This window comes from Artibeus jamaicensis, unplaced genomic scaffold (assembly GCF_021234435.1).
Source record: "Artibeus jamaicensis isolate MK-2021 breed Jamaican fruit bat unplaced genomic scaffold, CSHL_Jam_final contig_519, whole genome shotgun sequence".
In the NCBI taxonomy this organism is placed as follows: Eukaryota; Metazoa; Chordata; class Mammalia; order Chiroptera; family Phyllostomidae; genus Artibeus; species Artibeus jamaicensis.
This window is the reverse complement of record NW_026521871.1, coordinates 15,219,720-15,240,605: the sequence shown is the minus strand read 5'-3', so window position 1 is coordinate 15,240,605 and position 20,886 is coordinate 15,219,720. Positions and strand designations below refer to the sequence as shown.

Genomic DNA, 20,886 nt, shown 5'->3' with positions numbered 1-20,886 from the left:
GGAAGAAAAAGTGTTCTGGTCAAGGGCAGCCCTGGTCAGAAAAGAAAGCAGGGGTTATTTATGTTCTAGAAACATTTTTATGGTTAGCTCTAAGTGCCTTGGCCAAGCAAGTAACAAACGAGCAAAAAGAAACAAGTTTACAATAAAAAAAATTTTATCCTCACTTGAGGACATAATGCTTATTGATTTTTAGAGAGAGGGGAAGGGAGGGAGAGAGAGACATTGATGTGAGAAACATCCACCAGTTGCTTCTCACACTGAACCCACCACCTAGGTATGTGCCCGGGCAGGAGATCGAACCTATAGTCCTTTGGTTTATGGGACAATGTTCCAAACAACTGAGCCACATCAGCCAGGGCTATAATCAGATTTCTTACTCCAATAAATATCAAGATAAGGAAAAGGAGAGGAAAAAGTAGATTGAGAATGTAGAGCTATAACTTGCATGTTTTTTGAACATACTGAATCTAAAGCTGTAGAGATACAGCCAGAATTATGGAATTATGACATTTTTTCATTTACATTAAGGAGAACCATCTCTGGATAAAAGTCTGTTACATTTGGATATATTTTTAATAAAAGAAACTATAAAATGTTAGTGGTTTTCTCTTTCCATAAGTAACAATACATTACTTTGCTTATAGGTAGGAAATCTAGGAGAGGACAGCAACATACTGCAGCTTCTATGGCTCACTATAATTACTTGTGTGGGGTAGAAAAACTCCTGAGCCCTTTGCCATTATGTGATTATAGATTTGATTCTTTGCTCTCTCTTTCCCCCTTTCTCTGCTGGTATCCTGATCTTTTCACTTCTCAAAGTAGCAACATGCATATTAACAAATTTCACCAGTCATCCTTACTTTATATCCTCATCATTGGCAAAAATCACGACGGCCCTGGAGTTGGGGGTGTCCAGGAGTTGTTTGATAATTCTATCAAAGTCAATGGTCCTGTCTTTGCGCTCCTGGGGTATTCTCACGGACTGGGCAATGCAGAGCCCACCTGTTTAAGAAAGGAAAGCAAAGTGTCAATAAAGTTCCTAAAAAGATACTAAGGAAACCAGGGAGAGCAGTTGGGGAGGAGAGTATTTTGAATTCTGAGTGCACAGCACTTTCTTGGTGATATCACTGAATAAGGAAGGCTTAAGACATTATGCTGAGTCCAGACTTATTGCTCATATTTGGCGCACCTTCTGTGGTGTGGCGCAGCCTCATTCTCTTTATAATGTACTTGTAAATCGCTAATTATTCCCATGGATATCAATCATTGATTCTGGAGGTAGGTTGAAGTAGACGAAGTGGGTGGGAAGTGTTTAAAATGAATGCAACACACTATAATAAAGCAATAATAAATAAACTATAATAATAATAGAAGGAAGAGGTAAAACTCATATTTATCTCTGTGACTTCTAGAGTTTGCATTCCAGGATTTTATTATGTTTCCTTCATACCCACCCCAACTTATAAAGCTTAGAGCTAATGACATAAATCAAATAAAACAGTGACAAAAACACCACTCACAACTATTATAAATCATAAATCATAGTCACAAGTTTTTATCTACCATGTACTATATGATACCCAAGCCACAGTTGTTTTATATGTGTTTTTATTTCATTATTAAAATTTCATAAGATAGTATTACTTATTTTATGCTAGAAGATAAGGAGATTAAAAATTTAGTTTCCTTCAAATTTCTCAGAGCTGTTATAATATTAATTCACATCATGAATTTTAAGACAGTGAAATATGAAGCCATTTACTAAGCAACTTAAGCATCTATTTCAAGAAATAAGAGAAAAATAGTATAAATAACTTTACACTAACAAATTCAACAACTTAAATTAAGTGGAAGAATTCCTTGAAAGATACCAGCTACCAAAACTGAATGAAGAATAGAAAACCCAACTAGTCTTATATATATTAAACTACCAAATTCTCAGTTTAAAAAAAACTTTCATAAATAAAATATCCAGGCTCAGATGATTTGAATGATGAATTCTACCAAGTAATAAATAAAATATAATGCCGCAATCACTTTCAGAAGAGAAAAGGAGAGAAAAAATTCATTTCATAAGGTCTGGGTATTACCCTAATACCCAAGTCAGATAGGTATTATAAAAATATACAAAGATATATTATTCATGACCATACTTTCAAAAATATCCCCCAAATCAAATACCCCCCAAAACAAATACAGCACTATATAAAAAAGGATAATGTATCATAAACAGGTGGATTTCATCAAAGGAATGTAAGGCTGACTCATTATTCAAAAATCAATCATAATTTGCATATTATCAGAATAAATTTTAGAAATACATAATCATCTCAATACATGCTGAAAAAGCACTTAACAAAATTCTATATACATTATGATAAAAACTATAAAACTTGGATTAGAGGAGAAATTTCTTGGCCTAATAATAGGCATCTATAAAAACATTACAATAAACATCATAATAGTGAGAAATCGCAAATCAAAATTGTCCTTTTTTTACCACTCCTATAAACATTCCACTGGATATTCTTTTCAGGGAATTGGGGAAAAATGAAAGAAAAAGCACACAGATTTCAGAATAAAAAAATAAAAGTGTCCCTACTTACACATAACAGAATTGTTCTTGTAGAAATCCCCCTTAAGAAACTGCCCCAAATGTCTTGGAACTAAAAAGTGATTTAGGAAAGGCTGTGGGGTATCAAAATACAGAAGTTAATCCTATGCCTATATACTAAAAACAATGTCAATGACAATGTCACCCAAAATATAGTGCTTATTTATAAGTCTAACAAAATATGTCTAGGACCTATATGTTGAAAAGTCTAAATCATGATGAAACAAAATTCTAAAAAAAATTTAAATAAATTCTTTCCAATTTTATCTATAGATCCAATGTAATCATAATCAAAATCTCAAGCTTTTAAAAAATATTTCAACAGCTAGTTCTAACATTTATACAGAAAAGCAAAAGAAACCAGAGTAATCTAAATAACTCTAAAAAAAGAAAAAAACTAGAGAAATTAACCAAGATGAAATTTACTATCAAGTTACCATAATCAAGACAGTATGAGATTGGTAAAATGATGGATAATTATAGATCAACGGAATAGAAAAAAGGTTCAGAAATAGACCAACATAAATAGAGCCAACTGTTGTTGGCAAAGGAATACAGGAAATCAGCGGAGAGAGGGTGGTCTTTTCCGTAAAGGATACTGAAACAATTGGATATCCATAAACAGAAATAATGACTTGACATGATTTCTCATACCTTATTCAAAAATGACTCCAAGTAGATGATAGACCTCGCTGTAAAGTTTGAAACTAGAAAACTTTTAGAAATTGAAAATCTGTATAATTTTAGGTTTGGCAATGAGTTTTTGGCTATGACAACAAAAGAACAATCCATAAATATAAAATTGATAAACTGGATTTTATAAAAATCTAAAACTTCTGTTCTATAAAAAAAGTATTAAGGAAATAAAAACAGAAGCCAGAGACTGGGGGGGGGATGGATTATATATCTAATGAAGTAAATATATAAAAAGATGCTCAATATCAGTCAATAGGAAAATGCTAATTAAAATACAAAGATATATCTTTATATACCTGTGAAGTAGTGTTTTGATTTTTCCAAAGCTAACAATACCAAATGCTGGGGAAGATGCAGACAAATAGAAGTGCTTATTCATTGCTGATGGGAATGCACAGCCATCTTAGAAAACACTTTGACATTCAAAAAATGTTAAATATAGAATTAACATAGCAAGCAGAAACTCTAATTCTAGGTATTTATCCAAGTGCATTGAAAATTTATGTTCATACAGACAAGTGTTTACAGCAATTTTATTAATAATCATTAAAACTGGAAACAGCTAAGTCATCTATCAAGAGGTGAATAGATAAATAAACTACGGCACAGCTACACAATAGAATACTCATCAGCAACAAAAGGAATCACTGATTTGTAGAAGAACATGAGTAAATGCTAAATTCATTCTGACAAATGCAAGAAATCAAATTAAAAAAGACTGCATATTTTAGTATTTTATTTATATGACATTCTAAGAAAAAAAATAACCCAGAAACAAAACCATAGGTATAGAAAGCAGAGGAATGGATGTCAGGGGTTGGGAGAGAAAGGAGTGATACAGGGTGCAGCCAAGGGGGGGGCCCAAAAAAAGAATTTGGAATGGTGTCCAGAATTCAAAGTGTATAAGAATATTGGAGAGACATATAGGATGTCCTCAAACACCCCCCTATAGGGGGAAGGGACAATGGAACAGGGCCATTGAGAACTGTTTTGCGTAGCAATAGTTTTGCAGCTAACCTCTGGAATGATTATTTAACATATCTATAACCCTTAACTGGTTTCATAGATAATGTTAAATAGCTGTGGCCAAGTTTGGAGCCAAGGAGAAGGGAGTGGCTGGGACTCAGGATGGAACTAGGGTCTGCGCTCCAGAGTGAGAAGGGCCTGCGTGAGAGCTTGGAAAAGATGGGCTCCAGGACATGAGGTGATAACTGCCCAGGTGAAAGGGAAAACCACGCCGTTTGGGGCAAAATGGAGATCCCTGCAGCCAGGTGAAGAAGAAAGCCACATGCTTGTGGTGGAGTGCGACCCCCTGCAGCTTTGGTAGAAGAGGCCCACGCGGCTTTGGGATGCCCCATTTGGCCGTGTGGCCTGGAAAGCAAGAGAGACTTTGACTGGAACTGGGTACAAAGAACTCGTGCCAGTGGACCATGAGAGGGTACCACAGTACTTTGGATTAACTAGAGATCCTGCCTGCACGGTGACACAGCTGATGGTGCCAGCAGCCTGCAACACGGATGTGTGCTCTTTTCCTGATTTACGGTACTCGGAGTTGGGACAGTGGGAGAAGGGAGCTGTTTGGGTGTAGGTGTATACCCTAAAGGACTTTGCTATTTTAGTGGAGGCGTTAGGCCTGAATAGCATTAAATAAACATTTTGATTCCTTTTCACAAATCTCTGGCATTGAGAGATGTCTTTCCAATTGGTGGCGGACAGAAGAGCCCAGTAGATATTAGTATTTTGTTTTTGGGAGGGGCCCCTGTTGTATAGCAGTTTTCGGCATCCCTAGGTGGGCGGAATATTGTATTGCCCCTCCCTCGGACCTCTTGTTCGGTAACAGGAGGGCCTGACTAAAGGGAATCACACAAGGGGAATTTGGGTTGTGGAAATGTTCTGACGACACTGTGCTGGTAGACTCATGACTCCATATACTTATCAAGACCTTGAGAATACACCACAATAATTCAACTTCTCTCTTTGCAAATTAAAAATAAATCAATCAGCGTATAACAGGATTCTAGATTAAAATGCAGACTGTGTTAATATCTAACTGTATCACAAACATATGAGGAAATTTCACTAAAGGAGATGAGTAATAAAGGAGTCGACATAAACAACTTGAAAAATAATGTTTGACTTAAAACTCTAAGCAAGACTAATGACAAAAAGCAATATACATAAAATAGTGCTTTGATCTGTAAATTTTTCACAGGGATATGAGTTAGCATTTCTGGATCTGCCTTCCATATTTGAGCAAAACAGTAAATAAGTTGTAGATAATGAGAGCCAAGTTTCTCACTGTTAGAGAAAGAACTATACATAAGCAAAAGAATAAGGCTAGGATGAACCATGTAGTTCTAGAGTTAGAAATATCAGTGTAAACTCATGGAGGGGCTTGTATACAAGAGTTAGTATAGATACAGACATATCCCAGCATATCCACTGGGAAAGTCTAGAAGGAATGGCACCCCGTAGCACCCAACACACCTAGTGCCTAGAGCTGGATGTTGATTTTGAAATATCACTTTTCGACCAAAACCAAAAAACAGACCCCTTTAAAGAAATGATTTAATTTAAGGCTGGGGTAGGGCCTGACACAAAAGATGAGACTTCAGTGTCAGGAAGCAAGAAGTACACACACACACACACACACACACATTATATATATGTGGACATTATATATATGTCCAACATTTCAGGTTGGACATTATTTATATATATACTGTCAAAGGACAGAGGAACCACCTGAAAGAGAACCCAATGAACAAAGCTCAGACAATATGAACAACAAATTCAATAACCATGGTATTGAATGATTTTTCGAAGACTACAACATATACCTATGAACCCATACTGATACAACTAAATGACAAGACAAATAAGAGAAAAGGAATGAATGTTACTTACAGAAAAATCTCAAATAATAAATGTAGAAGGAAAGAGAAAAATGGCATATCACCATTAGAACATTATAATAATAATTGCTGCACAAAAGATCCACTGATGAATGCTGAAATTAATATAGGAAACTGTCAAAAAACACTGAATATTTATCTTCCCCAAAATATTTACTAGTTACTTTGGTGGTTTTAACATATGCCTACAACTTCTTTGATACTCTTCCTTTGAAGAGATGGGGATTAATTCCCCTCCCCTTGATGTAGGGGAGGGGACATAGTGACTTGCTTCAAAAGAATGTGATAAAAAAAAAAAAGGAGTAACTTAACAGTTGAGAGTTCTATCTGGCAGACACTACTTTAACTGAATCACTGAGTTAACAGCACTAGTGGTAAGTCATGTTGATTTCATGAGCCCATATGATGTGAAGATAAGGGTACTCCATGTGTGTTTATTTCCTCCTGAATCTACAACCCACATCTAATCATGAGAAAATATCAGAAAAATCCTAATTGAGGGACATTCTATAAAATACATGATTTGTGATCCTCAAAACTCTCAAGATCATCAGATAAAAGATTGAGACTCTAAAATCGGAACTGAATCATGGGACAGAAAAGAGGACATTTGTATAAAACTGGTAACATATGAATAAATTTTGTAGTTAATGGTCTTTTTTCATTATTAATTTTTCAGTTTTTATAAATGTACACTGCTTGTTTAAGGTATTTACACTTGTGGTAACTAGGAGAGGGGTATATGGGAATTCTATTTTTGCAACTCATCTGTAAATCTAAAATTATTTCAAAATAAAATTTTTGAAATAATTTATACACACACACACACACACACACACACATCTACCTACCTACCCACCTACTATCTAATCTACTTATCTACCTGTCTAAGTATTACCTCTAATAAATTCTTATTTAGTAAGTAGTAGATCAGGCCCAGGAATCTGAACTTTTAACAAAGGAGTTAGGTCAGTGCTTATCATGCATTAGTTCACCCGGAGAACTTGTTAAAATACCTATTTCTGGTCCAATCTTAAGATATTCTCATTCAGTGAGTTTTGGGTGAAACTTCTGAATTTGTATTTCTAACAGACTCTCAGGTGATGCTGCTGCTGTGAGTCTGGGGACCATATTTGAGCCCACTGCACGAGGTGATACCTCTGCAGGTGGCCATGGGAGAAGATTTTGGCAGGACATCTGCTTGGACTCTCAAACCAGTTGTAGCCAGTTCAGGTAAAAGTAGGATTCACACATGCATAGTTTAGTCAAACATTTTTAGGATAGATCATATGCTTTATCAGGTTTATGATGATGCAGAGAGCACCTGGGGAAATACTCCTGGGTAGTGATGACTACAGTCTCCATGCCATAATTCCTCCCAGTCTGGAAAACATCACAGAGTCAGGAGGACAAGACCATGTGCTGACTGTCCTGGGCCTGCTGAGAGAAGAAACGAGGACTTTACCACCTTCTGGGAAAAAAATGGGAAACAATTCTGGATCAAAATCCAGCTTCCTTCCAATCAATTACAGCTGAGCGATTAAATGAATTAGAGCAAACTCCATTTGGTGATGTGATTCGTGGAGGGGCAGTTTATATTCTCAGACTTAGAGCATCCCAGTGTGCACTGGGGAGAACTGAAGCACAGAGTTCTGTGATTGTAAGATTGAGAGGTTCATCCCCTCTTATAGAGAACTGCCCATAGGTGAGTGAAATCAATCCAACAGAAGAGAGAAAATGGCTATTAACATGATAATGGGGATGAACATGTTCACAAAGCTAAAGTGTAAAAAAGAACATTTGGAAAACAGATGAAAAAGAAAACATGCTGTTTTGATCTTCTGCTCTTGGAGGGCTTGAGTGGTACCTGCTAGAAAAAAGTTATTTTTTAAAATTTGTTTCAGATCCATAAGAGCATGCAGACAGCCTTAAACATTTACATATATTGTACATAGAGGACTTCAACTCAATTATTCAATTCAGACCAAGTGTGTAAGGACAGAAGTGAAGCATTGTGAGATGATGTAGGTTTCGTTTGTCTTCCAGCAGGGAATGAAGTGGTTCACATACATGCAAACAAAACACCTGGTCTTTGGATATCCGCTGGCCTCTTTCTCAATGGTGATAACTCAGCACACTACACTCTCCTCTGACCTGTAATCATATTCTCATCCCAACTGCTGCCCTATCAAATGTTCAACTTTCTCTTTATGGATTGGGTCCACCCTCTCTCCCCCACAGTGGACTCAGCTTCCTGCTGTTACATCTTTCACCTTAACTGGTCACCACAGTATATGCACAGCCTATACTGAGAAGACATTGGTTTAATATCAAGAGCTTAAGAATATAACCTTTGAGGGGGCATTTTATTTGCATGTGAAAACTAGATGGAGTTTGACAGTGCTGGTTGGCATTGCAATTAGCAAGTTAATTCACACTTCTGTGGGGAGAAAACATATAGAAAAATTTGGACAGTATCATCATAAATGTTGCAAATAAAGAGGCATGTCACAGACAGAATAAATCCATTCATGACATGTCAGCTTTGACTGAGAAAAACCACTGTCAATGGCTTGAGTGGATATAAGCCTCTGAGGTAATGGAAAGAATTTCTGAGCCCCCAAAATCAATTTGCTCCTCAATTTGGAGCTGAAAACTGGTCAGTTTTCTGTCTGCATGTTGTAGCTAGCAATCTGTAACAGCAAGAAGAACCTCAGGAGTCAGACCACAGATTGTTTCCTTTAAAAATTCTTTTCTCTCTGAAATGATTATGAATTCGTTTCCACCCAATAAGCAGAAGAAATAGGAAACCGTTTAAAGTTTGCAATTCAATTCTGTCAGAGTTTATACACAATGCAGTCCTACCGATTATTTGGTCTCTCATTTAGACAAGCCAGTTCAATTTCACAAATAGTATTTATTGAGACTCAATTATGTGAAATGCTCTCTAGGATTTTTTAAAGAATAATATGTGAAAAGCAGTAAAAGGAAGCCTTAAAAATAACCTTATTTAATTCCCCATTATCAGTGGGGAAAATGAGGTCCAGAGAGTTTAACAGGAATAATGTTAAACATAGTATGAGGACAAATTCATAGTCACTGAGTTTGTCTATGTGTTACATACCATTCTAAGTGCTTTGTATCATTGACATATTCTGTGGTCATACAACCTCATGATCATATGATCTAGGTTTGCAAACATTTCCATTTGTACAGGAGGGAATGGAAATTTTGTGAAGTTAAGTAAGTCTTCCAAAATCATAAATTTAATGGCAAACTGTGGAAGAGTTAATAAAATTTAATGGCAGATTGTGTGCTTGTGTTCATATACTTTACAAATGGAGACGAGAGTAGGACAAATATTATACAAGCAAAAAACGATGGACTTAACATCTTGTTAGAGAAATCACCAAAGGCTTTATGCAAGATATTCACTCTCAAATGGGCCATTTCACATCTTGGCAGGTGCTAGCGGAAGGATACTTAATGGAGAACAGAGACAGGTCAAGATGTAAAGGTCATTTTGGATATGATTATTCAACCCTCGACTCTGCCTTCTTTCTATGTTAATAGATTTCTGGTTGTGCTAATGGTGGTGAGGTGTCCAGTTCAAAACAATAGCTTATCAGTGATCAGAGTCAAAGGAATCAATTTAGTTTCCTAATCTCCTAGCCTCTTTTCAAAGTAGGAAAGATTATGTTCACCATGAAACAGGCAAGAGTTTTCTTGGGCCAGTTCTGGGGAAAATAAAAAATAAAACCAACCTGTTCTTCTGGGGAGAGAGAGATAAACTAGCCCTGTTCTTCCTCCAGCCTTGCAGATGTTATGTCTGGAGCTCTTATTATCCTCTTGGCACCATTGGACAACAAACAAAGTGATAAAAACCAACACGTTAAAATGGTAAAACAGAAAGATAAAAAGAATCAGATTCCCTGAAGCCAGGCAACACTGAACAGAGAAAATGCTCCAGCAACTACTCACTACCCGTGGACTTTCTAAAATTTGGGGAAACAACTACCTCTTTATTTACACTACAGGCATTTAGTGTTTTGTTATTTGCATCTGAATGCATTTCTACTTTATCCTTGCCTTCGAAGAATTTCCAGCCTGGTACTGAGGGGGAGAAAATTCCTAAGAGTGAAATAATTTTAATAAAAGTAGGGGAAAGACCAGGACTTACCCCTACAGTAGGGATGTTGGAGAAAAGAGATACGTCAGCACCTGCGAGGATGTAGGGACTAGAGAGCTTGCTGGGAGAAGGAGGCAGAGTGGAAGAGTATGAAGTCATGTGGAAATTGCAAAAAGCACCCAGGGATGGAGGAAAGTGGGAAACAATTTTGGTGATAGAAAAGTATTTGTTGTTGGAAGCCCAGGAGTTAACAGTTCAGGCCTTTGACTTTCTTTAGCCAATAACTCTGCACAATCTTTGACATATCCATGTCCCTTTCTGGATTGACAAGGGAGAAGAAGGAAAAGAGAAAGGCCCGGTGCAAGGCCAGATGAACAAACAGCTAAAGAATACGCCCAGCAACCAACATATAAATAGTATTTTGGGGAGCATGGAGACATGAGCTTGCCTAAAAATATATATAATAAAATGTAGTAGTTAGGCTGGTGAGGTTGTTGGTGGATTGCACAAGATTTTGTAAGACAAATCCCAAGAAATTATAGGCTTGGGTGAGAAACTCTGCTTATGCTCTGCCAGTGGGACCTCATCTGTCATTGAGAGCAGAGCTTCTATACTCTCTGCCCATGCTAATAAGAGGCCAATCCATAATATCTTTCAGGCAAGAAAAGTTGGACAGCAAGTCTAAGTTTAAAACGTTCAGGAACTTCAGTGGCATCATTTTTCTCAAGAAAAATTTTCATAACAATTTAGGAAATATTGAAGCTTATAGCAATCTTTTTTTAATAATAGAAGGTTTATTTAGGAGTTTACGGACGTAGTAGAAGTGAACCAGCTGGGCTGCGTAGGCTCAGGAAACAAGTTAGAGAGACAGAAGGAAGGTGCTTGGAGCTTAGGAGAGAGAAAGGCAAAGGTAACACTCCTGAAACAGAGGTGAGGAATGAGAAAGACATGGTAGGATTCCCCAGAGGCACAGCTTGCCCTTAAAGCAGTCTTAAAGAGAGTCATGCACATTCTAGTTGACTTGATGGCAGAACCTAAAAACTGCAATAACAGTACAACCCTCTCATTTTAAAAATGGTGACAAGTGTCAGAAAAGGAAAGGAGAATGACCAATGTAGCATCAGAGCTGTGTATGCATTTCCTACAGTACTATGCTACAGTAATTTTTAAAATTATTTTCATGCTATTGTTCTCTCTGAACAAATTAATAAGTGATTTGTGTTATTTTTGTGCAGTTTCTCTGAAATTAAGCTTTTTTGATTCCTTAATTGATAATTTTTCAGCTGATGATATTACACTATGAATTACTTTCTTTGCCATTTTTAGTTCCATACATTCATTCAAAAAATAACTACTGAGCATCTGTCATGCCTCAAGTTGCTAAGGATATAGATGAATGTCCTACTCATCCATGTGGGGATATGTACATATAAGGCTTGTTTCTTTTTAAATTCTCTTTCACATCTGGAATGGCCTCTGCTGATGCTCTGAATTTAGCTTACTACCAAAATCCTAATACAGAACATCAAGATCTTCTCAATAGCTGATATCTTTGCAGGTCATGAGGGGGTTAATCAAGAATGTACTCTGATTCAGGAAACCTTTGGAAGGCAAGCTGTTTCTTTCCCTGAACAAGAACTAAGAAACTGGATTTTTAAAGTCACTGTATCCCCTTGAGCAGTGTTGGCCATCAGAATCAATTGTCACTTGTCTCCAAACAGCAACTCTGAAAGATGTCCCCCTATGCATCCCTGGACAATAAAAAAGAGGTCAACTCAGTAGTCTAAAACATGACTGATATTTCCAATCTACTATTTGCATTTAATCAGTTCTCAATTAGATGTGTTTGGGGGAAATGGAGCAAGCCTAGTTTATGAGTCATTTTAAATCTTGAAAATTAAGGGATAATAGGATACCATGTCGATGTGGGAATCCACCCACAGAATTCAAATTTAGTGAGAGTTCAGGGCAGCCATCTCTCTCTCTGCTATTATATTTCTAGGCCAGTATGTCTAAAGATGTGCTCTTACCTTTGTGAATTCTGTAGTAACCTGTGTGTGCATTTCCTACAGTACTATGCTACAGGAATTTGAAAAATTGTTTCCACACTACTATTTTTCCTGATAAATTAATAAGTGAATTATGCTATTTTTCAGTAGTTTTTCTTAAAATATATTTTATTGATTATGCTACTATAGTTGTGCCATTTTCTCCCCTTCACTCCCCTCCACCCTGCACATGCCCTCTCACCCACAACCCCCCTCTTTAGTTCATGTCCATAGGTCATACATGTAAGTTCTTTGGCTTCTACATTTCCTATACTATTCTCACCATCCCTGTTTATTTTCTACCTACTATCTATACTACTTATTCTCTGTACTTTCCCCCCTCTCTCCCTATCCCACTCCCCTCACATCTGAGTGTATAGATCATACACTCAGAATAAAATAACCCTTCATGTGATCTCCATTTCTGTGCTTCTGTTCTTGTTCTAGTTGTTTGCTTAGTTTGCTTTTGTTTTAGTTTTAGGTGTGGTTGTTAATGATTGTGAGTTTGCTGTCATTTTACTGTTCATATTTTTTTCTTCTTTTTCTTAGATTAGTCCCTTCAACATTTCATATAATAAGGGCTTGGTAATGATGAACTCCTTTAATGTGACCTTATCTGAGAAGCACTTTATCTGCCCTTCCATTCTAAATGAAAGCTTTGCTGGATAGAGCAATCTTGGATGTAGGTTTTTGGATTTCATGACTTGGAATATTTCTTTCCAGCCCTTTCTTGCCATAAGGTCTCTTTTGAAAAATCAGCTGACAGTCTTATGGACATTCCTTTGTAGGTAACTGTCTCCTTGTCTCTTGCTGCTTCTAGAATTCTCTCCTTCATTTTAATATTGGGTAATGTAATAATGCTGTGCCTTTGTGTGTTCCTCCTTTGGTCCACCTTCTTTGGGACTCTGTGAGCTTCCTGGAGTTCCTGGAAATCTATTTCTTTTGCCAGATTGGGGAAGTTCTCCCTTATTATTTGTTCAAATAACTTTTTCACTTGTTGCCCTCCCTCTTCTCCTTCTGCTACCCCTATAATTCAGATGTTGGAATATTTAAAGATGTCTTGTTAGGAGGGGCAGAGATGGGCAGCCAGGCCAAGATCCAGGCAGCAAGGTGGTGGCTGGCAGATTCAGTGAGGCAGCGGATTGTGGAGTGGAGTGACCAAGGCTGCAGCTGGCTGGCAAAGCAACAGCAGGCGGACTCAGCAAGGTGGCAGATTGCACATTCGTGTGCAGAGAATCCAGGAGAAACAACTGGGGAGCAGGATGGACTATGTAACCCGGGGCCCCAGCACAGGGAAATAAAGCCTCAAACCACCAATTGAAAATACCTGTGGGGGTTGATGTGACAGCAGGAGAAATTCCCAACCTTACAGAAGAGTTCATTGGAGAGACCCACAGGGTCCTAGAACATACACAAACCCACCCACATGGGAATCGGCACCAGAAGGGCCCAATCTGCCCATGGAAAGAAGGGGAAGTGACTGAAACCTGGCAAACAGCAGAGCAAGCACCATTGTTCCCTCTCAAACTGCTCCCCCGTATACAGTGTCATGACACAGTGACCTGGGTTACTCTCCCCTGGAGAACAGCTAAGGCTTCACCCCCCTCACCATCCACGTAACAGGTGCACCAAGACAAAAAAAAAAGGCCCAAACAAAAGAACAGATCAAAGCTCCAGAACAAATAAATCTAAGTGAGGAAGAGACAGCCAACCTATCAGATGCACAGTTCAAAACACTGGTGATCAGGATGCTCACAGAATTGGTTGAATTTGGTTGCAAATTAGATGAAAAAATGAAGGCTACATTAAATGAAATAAAGGAAAATGTACAGGGAACCAATGGTGTTGGGAAGGAAACTGGGACTCAAATCAATGGTGTAGACCAGAAGGAAGAAAAAAACATTCAACCAGAACAGAATGAAGAAACAAGAATTCAAAAAAATGAGGAGAGGCTTAGGAACCTCCAGGACATCTTTCAATGTTACTAGTCCTTCTTCTAAAGCAATATCATCCCCCTACAATGACTCCATTTTTTTGGTGCAAAACTATTGTTAATTCCTCCATTTTTATATGAATACTACCAAGTACTATAAGAAATGGGGAAAGGTAGAGACACTCATCTGTTTTATAGATGAGGGGACAGAAGCTTAGAAATCAAGTTGATTTATCCAACACTGTAAAGCTAAAGACAGTGCCAGGATAAAAACTGAGAACTCCTGCCCCTCACTTTAGAAAGCTGTTTCCCTACCAGGTCTTAGGAACTTTGACGAGATTTCCCCCATTTCACACCTTTTATTCTCTCCTCCATCACATTCCTCTCAATGAAACAATAAAACAAAATAAATAAAACACATATATTTCTATGGCCATCTAGGTTATCAAACTTTTCTAAATAGCACAACTGTTTGCTAAAATTTTTGTTAAATCTTTTACAACAGTATCTTTTTCTTCCATGAATCAGTGCCAACTATTTTAACTCAACCCCTCTAAACAAATATACCTCTCTTTGTATACTTTATGAGGAGAAAAAAAGAATCTTCATCCTGTCATAAAAGGAAAAATCTGTATTCAAATTTCAGGCAAGTTCTCTATGGTTAATGGAATGTTTAATGCAGTATTCAACTTTGTAAAGAAAAAAAAGCATTACTTTCATAAAATTGATGCTATCAATTTGGATAATAATTTGGCATACTGGATATCAAAATGAGAATTACAGTAACACTTCAGTATTCAGTTCAGAGCTAATCAAACCCTGTACTCATCACCTTTTGACAAGAAAAAATTGTTTCAGCACTCAGTGCTTGCTTGGGACTCATTGTACTCTCTAGAACTTTTATGAGTCACGACTCTACCCTGCAAGAGAAGTTCTCCATCATTCAGTACTTATCGGTTTGGGCACTCATCACAAGTTCTGGAACAAAATAAGAATAAGTAGTGAGGAACCACTGTCTATAATAAGACTAGCTATCATTAAAATAGTGACCTCTGCATTGCTAAAATGTTAATGAAATTGAACTTTAAGGACTGTGTTGTTTTTCAGAGTCTTTTTCTGCAGCTCACTTCCCCTTCCCCTTCATGTCTCTGCTGAGACACAATCTATTAGTACTGCAGTAAATTACTGTTCTCTTAAGAATTGAAAGAGTACACATATCAATAAAAGCCATTTTAAAGAATTTGAGTGTATCATTGTTAAAGAAACCCAAAGCTAGGGAAGTGGAAACAAATGAACCCTGCATTGAATGGTTTTAGAAATATGTCACTCTCACCATTTTTTACAAGCTCAGTGAAGAGTGATCCCATTCCTCACTGAGGAGTGTAGTAGGTAAGGCATTATGCCAATGATGCTTCTTTAAGCACAATAAAGATGGTGGTTAACATTATAATCTTCATCTTTGTTACTACAGTGGGTGGCTTTGTTTAATTGCTTCCCAAGTCTCAGGAGACCGATTGAACTGTTAACAGTGAGTAGGAAAGAGTTCACTGAGTTTTCCAAGGGGCTTGGATAGAACAAGACATTTTGAAATGGATTCCTTCATCTTCCAATTTACTGGTCTGCTATTGGAGAAGTGTTGCTCAATCTCTTTCTTTTCTGTAGAGAATTCCCACAAGAAATCAAGCCACAAATTGAACCATGGTCTGAGTTTCTTAAGTCACTTAAAACTTTTAAGAACTTACTGCAGAAAGTCTCCCCGGACAGGTTAGTGTATCATTTATAATTGAGATAATGGCTTATTAGTATGATTATTCTGGAAATCAACCCATTCACCTCCTCCCACAGTATGAACCTTGTTGGTTTAAAGGGAGTGTAAGACCTCTGTCCAAGAATTAGACAACAAATTCTTCTATAATTATCTTCCAGGGAATTTGCCCTAAGCTGCACCTGATAAACCTAAAATCCTGTTTCAAGAAGGTATTAACTGTTATCATTAAATCAAAATGACCTTATTTCTCAGCATATTTTAAAATATATTTGTTTTCTGTGATATCTCCTTATGATTCATGATAGAAATAAAAGTTTGCATTCTCAGACACAGAGTATATTACAAAATAAGTAAAATCACACCTTTAATGACCTCAATATTTGCAAGTCTTGAAAAACAGGGGAAGAGACATGTATGCAGATATCCTCAAATCCTTGAAAGAGACATGAGTAATTGAATGATTATATAAAACAGGGCCGGTTTTTAAAGCTTTATATTTTAGATCACACACTCAGACTAAAAAAGCATCAAGCATGATTTTCATCTTTAACTCACCATAATCAAATGGTTATTTAAATTAAGTAAATGAAATAAAAATTAATAAGAAGGCTATGTTCTATGCATAAAATAAAACCAATGCTTACAAAGCAGCTGGGCCTGCAAATCAGTTGCTTCTGATAAACCGAGTTCCAGGTAAGTATGAGAACGTACCCACAAGAAAGAATGTGACAGAACAAATGTTTGTAGACATCACATGCTTCTACCCAGAGTGTAGTAGGTCAGAAATGACACTAACCTCAGATTTACCAACTCGCCTGGAAATGGCCAAATTGCATCTTGAGATGTGATTACACAAAATATACTTCAGTCAACTGGATGTTAAAGTTTAATGAAAAACATTAAGAAAATACACATAATCTTGTAACAATGAACATGGGTTTTAAAATATATATATATTATTGTTGTTCATGTATAGTTGTCTGTATTTACCCCCCCACCCCAGCCATCCCCACCTCCCTCCCCTGATTCCACCCCCTGGGCTTTGTCATGTGTCCTTTATAGTTTGAACATGGGTTTTAATTTAGGTTGAGCCAAGCAATCACCTCTGTGATTAGGTGAATTCTGAGCACTAAGCTAGCTCTGGTGAATGTGTTTCCCTAGAGAAAAAAAGCATACATTTTTGTCTTGTTCAAATACCTCAATTGGAAATTAGGATCAGATCTGGGTTGCTACCTTTTTGACAATGTTCTGGATTAAAGGACTAAAGGAATGAACACAATCATCCATACTCATACATGGTATGGATTTACCCCACATTTCCTTCTAAGGATGCTATATGGGCTTGGGCTCCAAAAGCTGTATACACACTAAAATAACTCTTAGGCTGTAGGAATTGCTCTAAGAGATAAGTGGAAAGAAGGCAATTCCATAAGGAAAGATGGTAACAAAAAGGGGTACCATGCATAGAGAATGAAGAACCCTTTTTTCATTTCAGACAACAGTTACAGCTGTCCTGCCAATAGGAGATTGACATCACACTGCAATAAAATAGCACAAAACAAAAAAAGTAAAGTACTATCTAGAAATTAAATGCATCTGAAATTTCAGCAGGCCCTAGTATACACTGAGTTCAGCCAGGCCCTCTAGGATATAGGAGTTTATACTGCTGTTGTGAGTACAGACGCATAGTGCCAGACAACATTTTATCCCTGGTTCTTCTATTATCTGCACATTTTGAACCACCCCCATTATAATTTATGGTTTTGTGCTTGTTGGAAGGGAAAATACACTAAAAATCATGGAACATTTACTGTGCATTAGAATTTCTTTAGCGCTCACTTATTTTATTTTCATTCAATAAAATCACAAAAATCTATAGGCTGACTCAGAGGCAAACTGAGATGGGGGTGGTAGGAATAGTGAGGCAATAAAAACTGCACCATCTGTAAGAAATTTCAAACAGAAACAACAAAAGTAATATTTTGTTCATCAAAACCATATGATGGTAACTCTAAACAATGGCAGATAAAAAAAATTCTTCCTCCAATAATTTTTTGTTGATCTAAGTCAAAAGTTAGCAAACTTTTTCTGTAATGGGCAAGATAGAATAAATATGTTATTGATTATTAATTTTAATTTTTTAGAGAAAGGGGAAGGGAGGGAGGGAGAGGGAGAGAAACATCAAAGTGAGAGAGCAACATTCATTGGTTGCCTCTAACAAGCATCCCGACCAGGGACTGAACCTGCAACATAGGCATGTGCCCTGACCGAGAAACTGGAGTCGTTTTGGTTTTTGGGATAACACACAACCAGCTGAGCCACACCAGTCAAGACCAGATAATAAATATTTTAGATCTTACAAGCCACATGGTCTTTGTTGAAGCTACTCAACTATGCTACAGCATGAAAGCAGCCAAATTCCCTGGACAATATGTAAAAAATGGTCATTCAATAAATGATTTATAAAAACAGGAAGCTGGACAAAATTTGGCCTGAAGGCCAAAGTTTACTGACCCCTAGTCTAAGTTCTAAACAATTGTTGTAATTACTGTTTAGTTTTAGTCATATATATATGTGCATAAACTTTAAGATTATTTTATCCCTTATCCTTTAACCAATGTTGTAGTCTACAGTGAAATAAACCCAGAAATCTCAAATTATGCAGTCAGACTCTGCTACATGCAGATGCAGTTATACTCATTCACTTCAAGTGTAAGTTCATAAAAGGAATTATTCAAGTTCATGACAAGCATACTTAATGCATCCTACTCCTATAGTATTGCCTATTCTTTCATTTAAGAAGTACACTTACGGTAAACTTCATGGGCTATTGTAAATGTTACATATTATATAATAGACATTTAAGATACATTTTTCAACAAAAGATATTTTAGGGAAAATTTCCAAATGTACAGACATTTAAAAAATCAATCCAAAAGAAATGAAGAGATCTACGTCATGGAAAATTCTGAAAGCTATGATGAAATAAGAATTTCATAAGTTTGAGCTAAACTTATGCTTAACTTTAAGAGTTTTCTTATTAGCATTTATATTGCTTCTTGAGAAAAAACTTTTGAAATAAAATTAATTAAATATGTTCTTTGATAAACTTTAAACAAATATAGATCTCCAAATCTGGCTAAGTTGTTTATTGAGCATGAATAGGCAAAGAACATCGAGTTTACAAAACAGTTGACAAATTCACAGAAGTTAAAGCCTCCAACAGAAATTTTGATGTCATTACTTGGTGTGGCCAATCAATGTAGAGGTACAATATTTTATCCCTTTTGAAAAAGGTAATGTATTTAAATTCTATCTCTTAGTGTATTTTTATTTTACACTGTAATTTTAATTTGTATATTTATTTATAATTTTATTAATAGCATGAATATACACGTAAAATACAATAAGATTTTTACCACTTGCTTTTTAAATTTTGTCATGTAGAGGAAGAAGTTGTTAAAATTTATTTACTTTGAATGTCAAACAGGTTAAGTATGTCCCTAAGGCAAAGAACAGTTTTATTGCATAAATGAAGGAAAAGGTGAAAAAATGATTTGTCCAAGATCAGGAGATAAATTAAGCTTGATTTCAAAACTAGGCATAATTATATGACACAAATATTGTACTATGTCATGACAACCAGAATACACTAAGGGCCATCCTTTAGTGAAAACCTGAATGAGAACATGAAAAGCTAGCCCTAGATTTCCTAGTCACTGTTCCACTGAGAGTTTAGTAACTCCAAATTGGACCAAAAAAGCACAGGGGTCAATACTTATAATTCACTGGTCCAGCCTTTTCCAAACTAGATCTCCCTATTCAAAACAGATGGCATAATCCATCTTTTCAATTATGCAATGTAGTACTAATAGTTTTCACTTTATTTGCCCATTTTGACTGTTAACGTCAGTCATCTGTAGCAGTGTGCTGATCGAAGAGAAAGTGCATAGACACACATGCAGTATACACAAACAACACATACCACACACACACACTCCAGAAACAACCACATGTGCGTATTATATATACCACACCACACACATACCATACACATGCACACAACATATACCACACATATTGCACAGGCACATACATATTTGTCACATACCACAGACAAAATCACATGCACGTGCATCACATACACATGTACCAAACCACATATACCACATACATTAAATACCACGCATACCACAAACACACCACACCTATATGACATGCACACATTAGGCACATATACATTGCACACACAACACACACTATACACTCCTTACTCCTGAAGCCAAAAACTCCAGTACTATGGTAATTGTACTGATAAGCACCTATCTGTGCTTATCAGTATTGTGATTTCTACTTAGCTAATTAAACCTAGGGAAATTAGTGGGTTTCTTCTCAGTTTCTTTCAAAGCCCATTTTTCTATCACAATTTAATTGAGTTATTAGGCTGCAATAGAGACAAATTAAGATTCCTGATTATGTTTTTCTTTCTCAGGAAAGATACTGACACTGTAGTTCCAGTTATATTTGAATTGTCACTTTACAGAGGTATAGACAGTACTTATAATTACAAGACCTAATTTTCTGAATTGGTTTGATTAATATGTTGTTGTAATCAACTTTCATATACAATTTGTTTTATTACAATTTTAAAATAAAATACTGAGTCAAGAACTCCAATTTTTATTTTAAGAACTCCTCAAGTATTTTTGTGTGTCAATAACCCTTCTTTATCAACCTTTTAACTACCACTAGAAATCCATGTGTGACACTTTGAAGAATCTTG

The 20,886-nt window shown here is 36.5% G+C and overlaps 1 protein-coding gene across 1 annotated transcript in view; it reads right to left on the bottom strand.

The window, feature by feature from the left end:
- The window catches only part of GRM7 (glutamate metabotropic receptor 7), a 910,314-nt gene that overhangs the window by 444,498 nt on the left and 444,930 nt on the right, over positions 1–20,886 (bottom strand). The window contains exon 3 of the mRNA XM_037134730.2: positions 861–1,002. Within this exon, the coding sequence (XP_036990625.2) occupies positions 861–1,002 (142 nt within the window). The remainder of the gene's footprint in view (positions 1–860; positions 1,003–20,886) is intronic.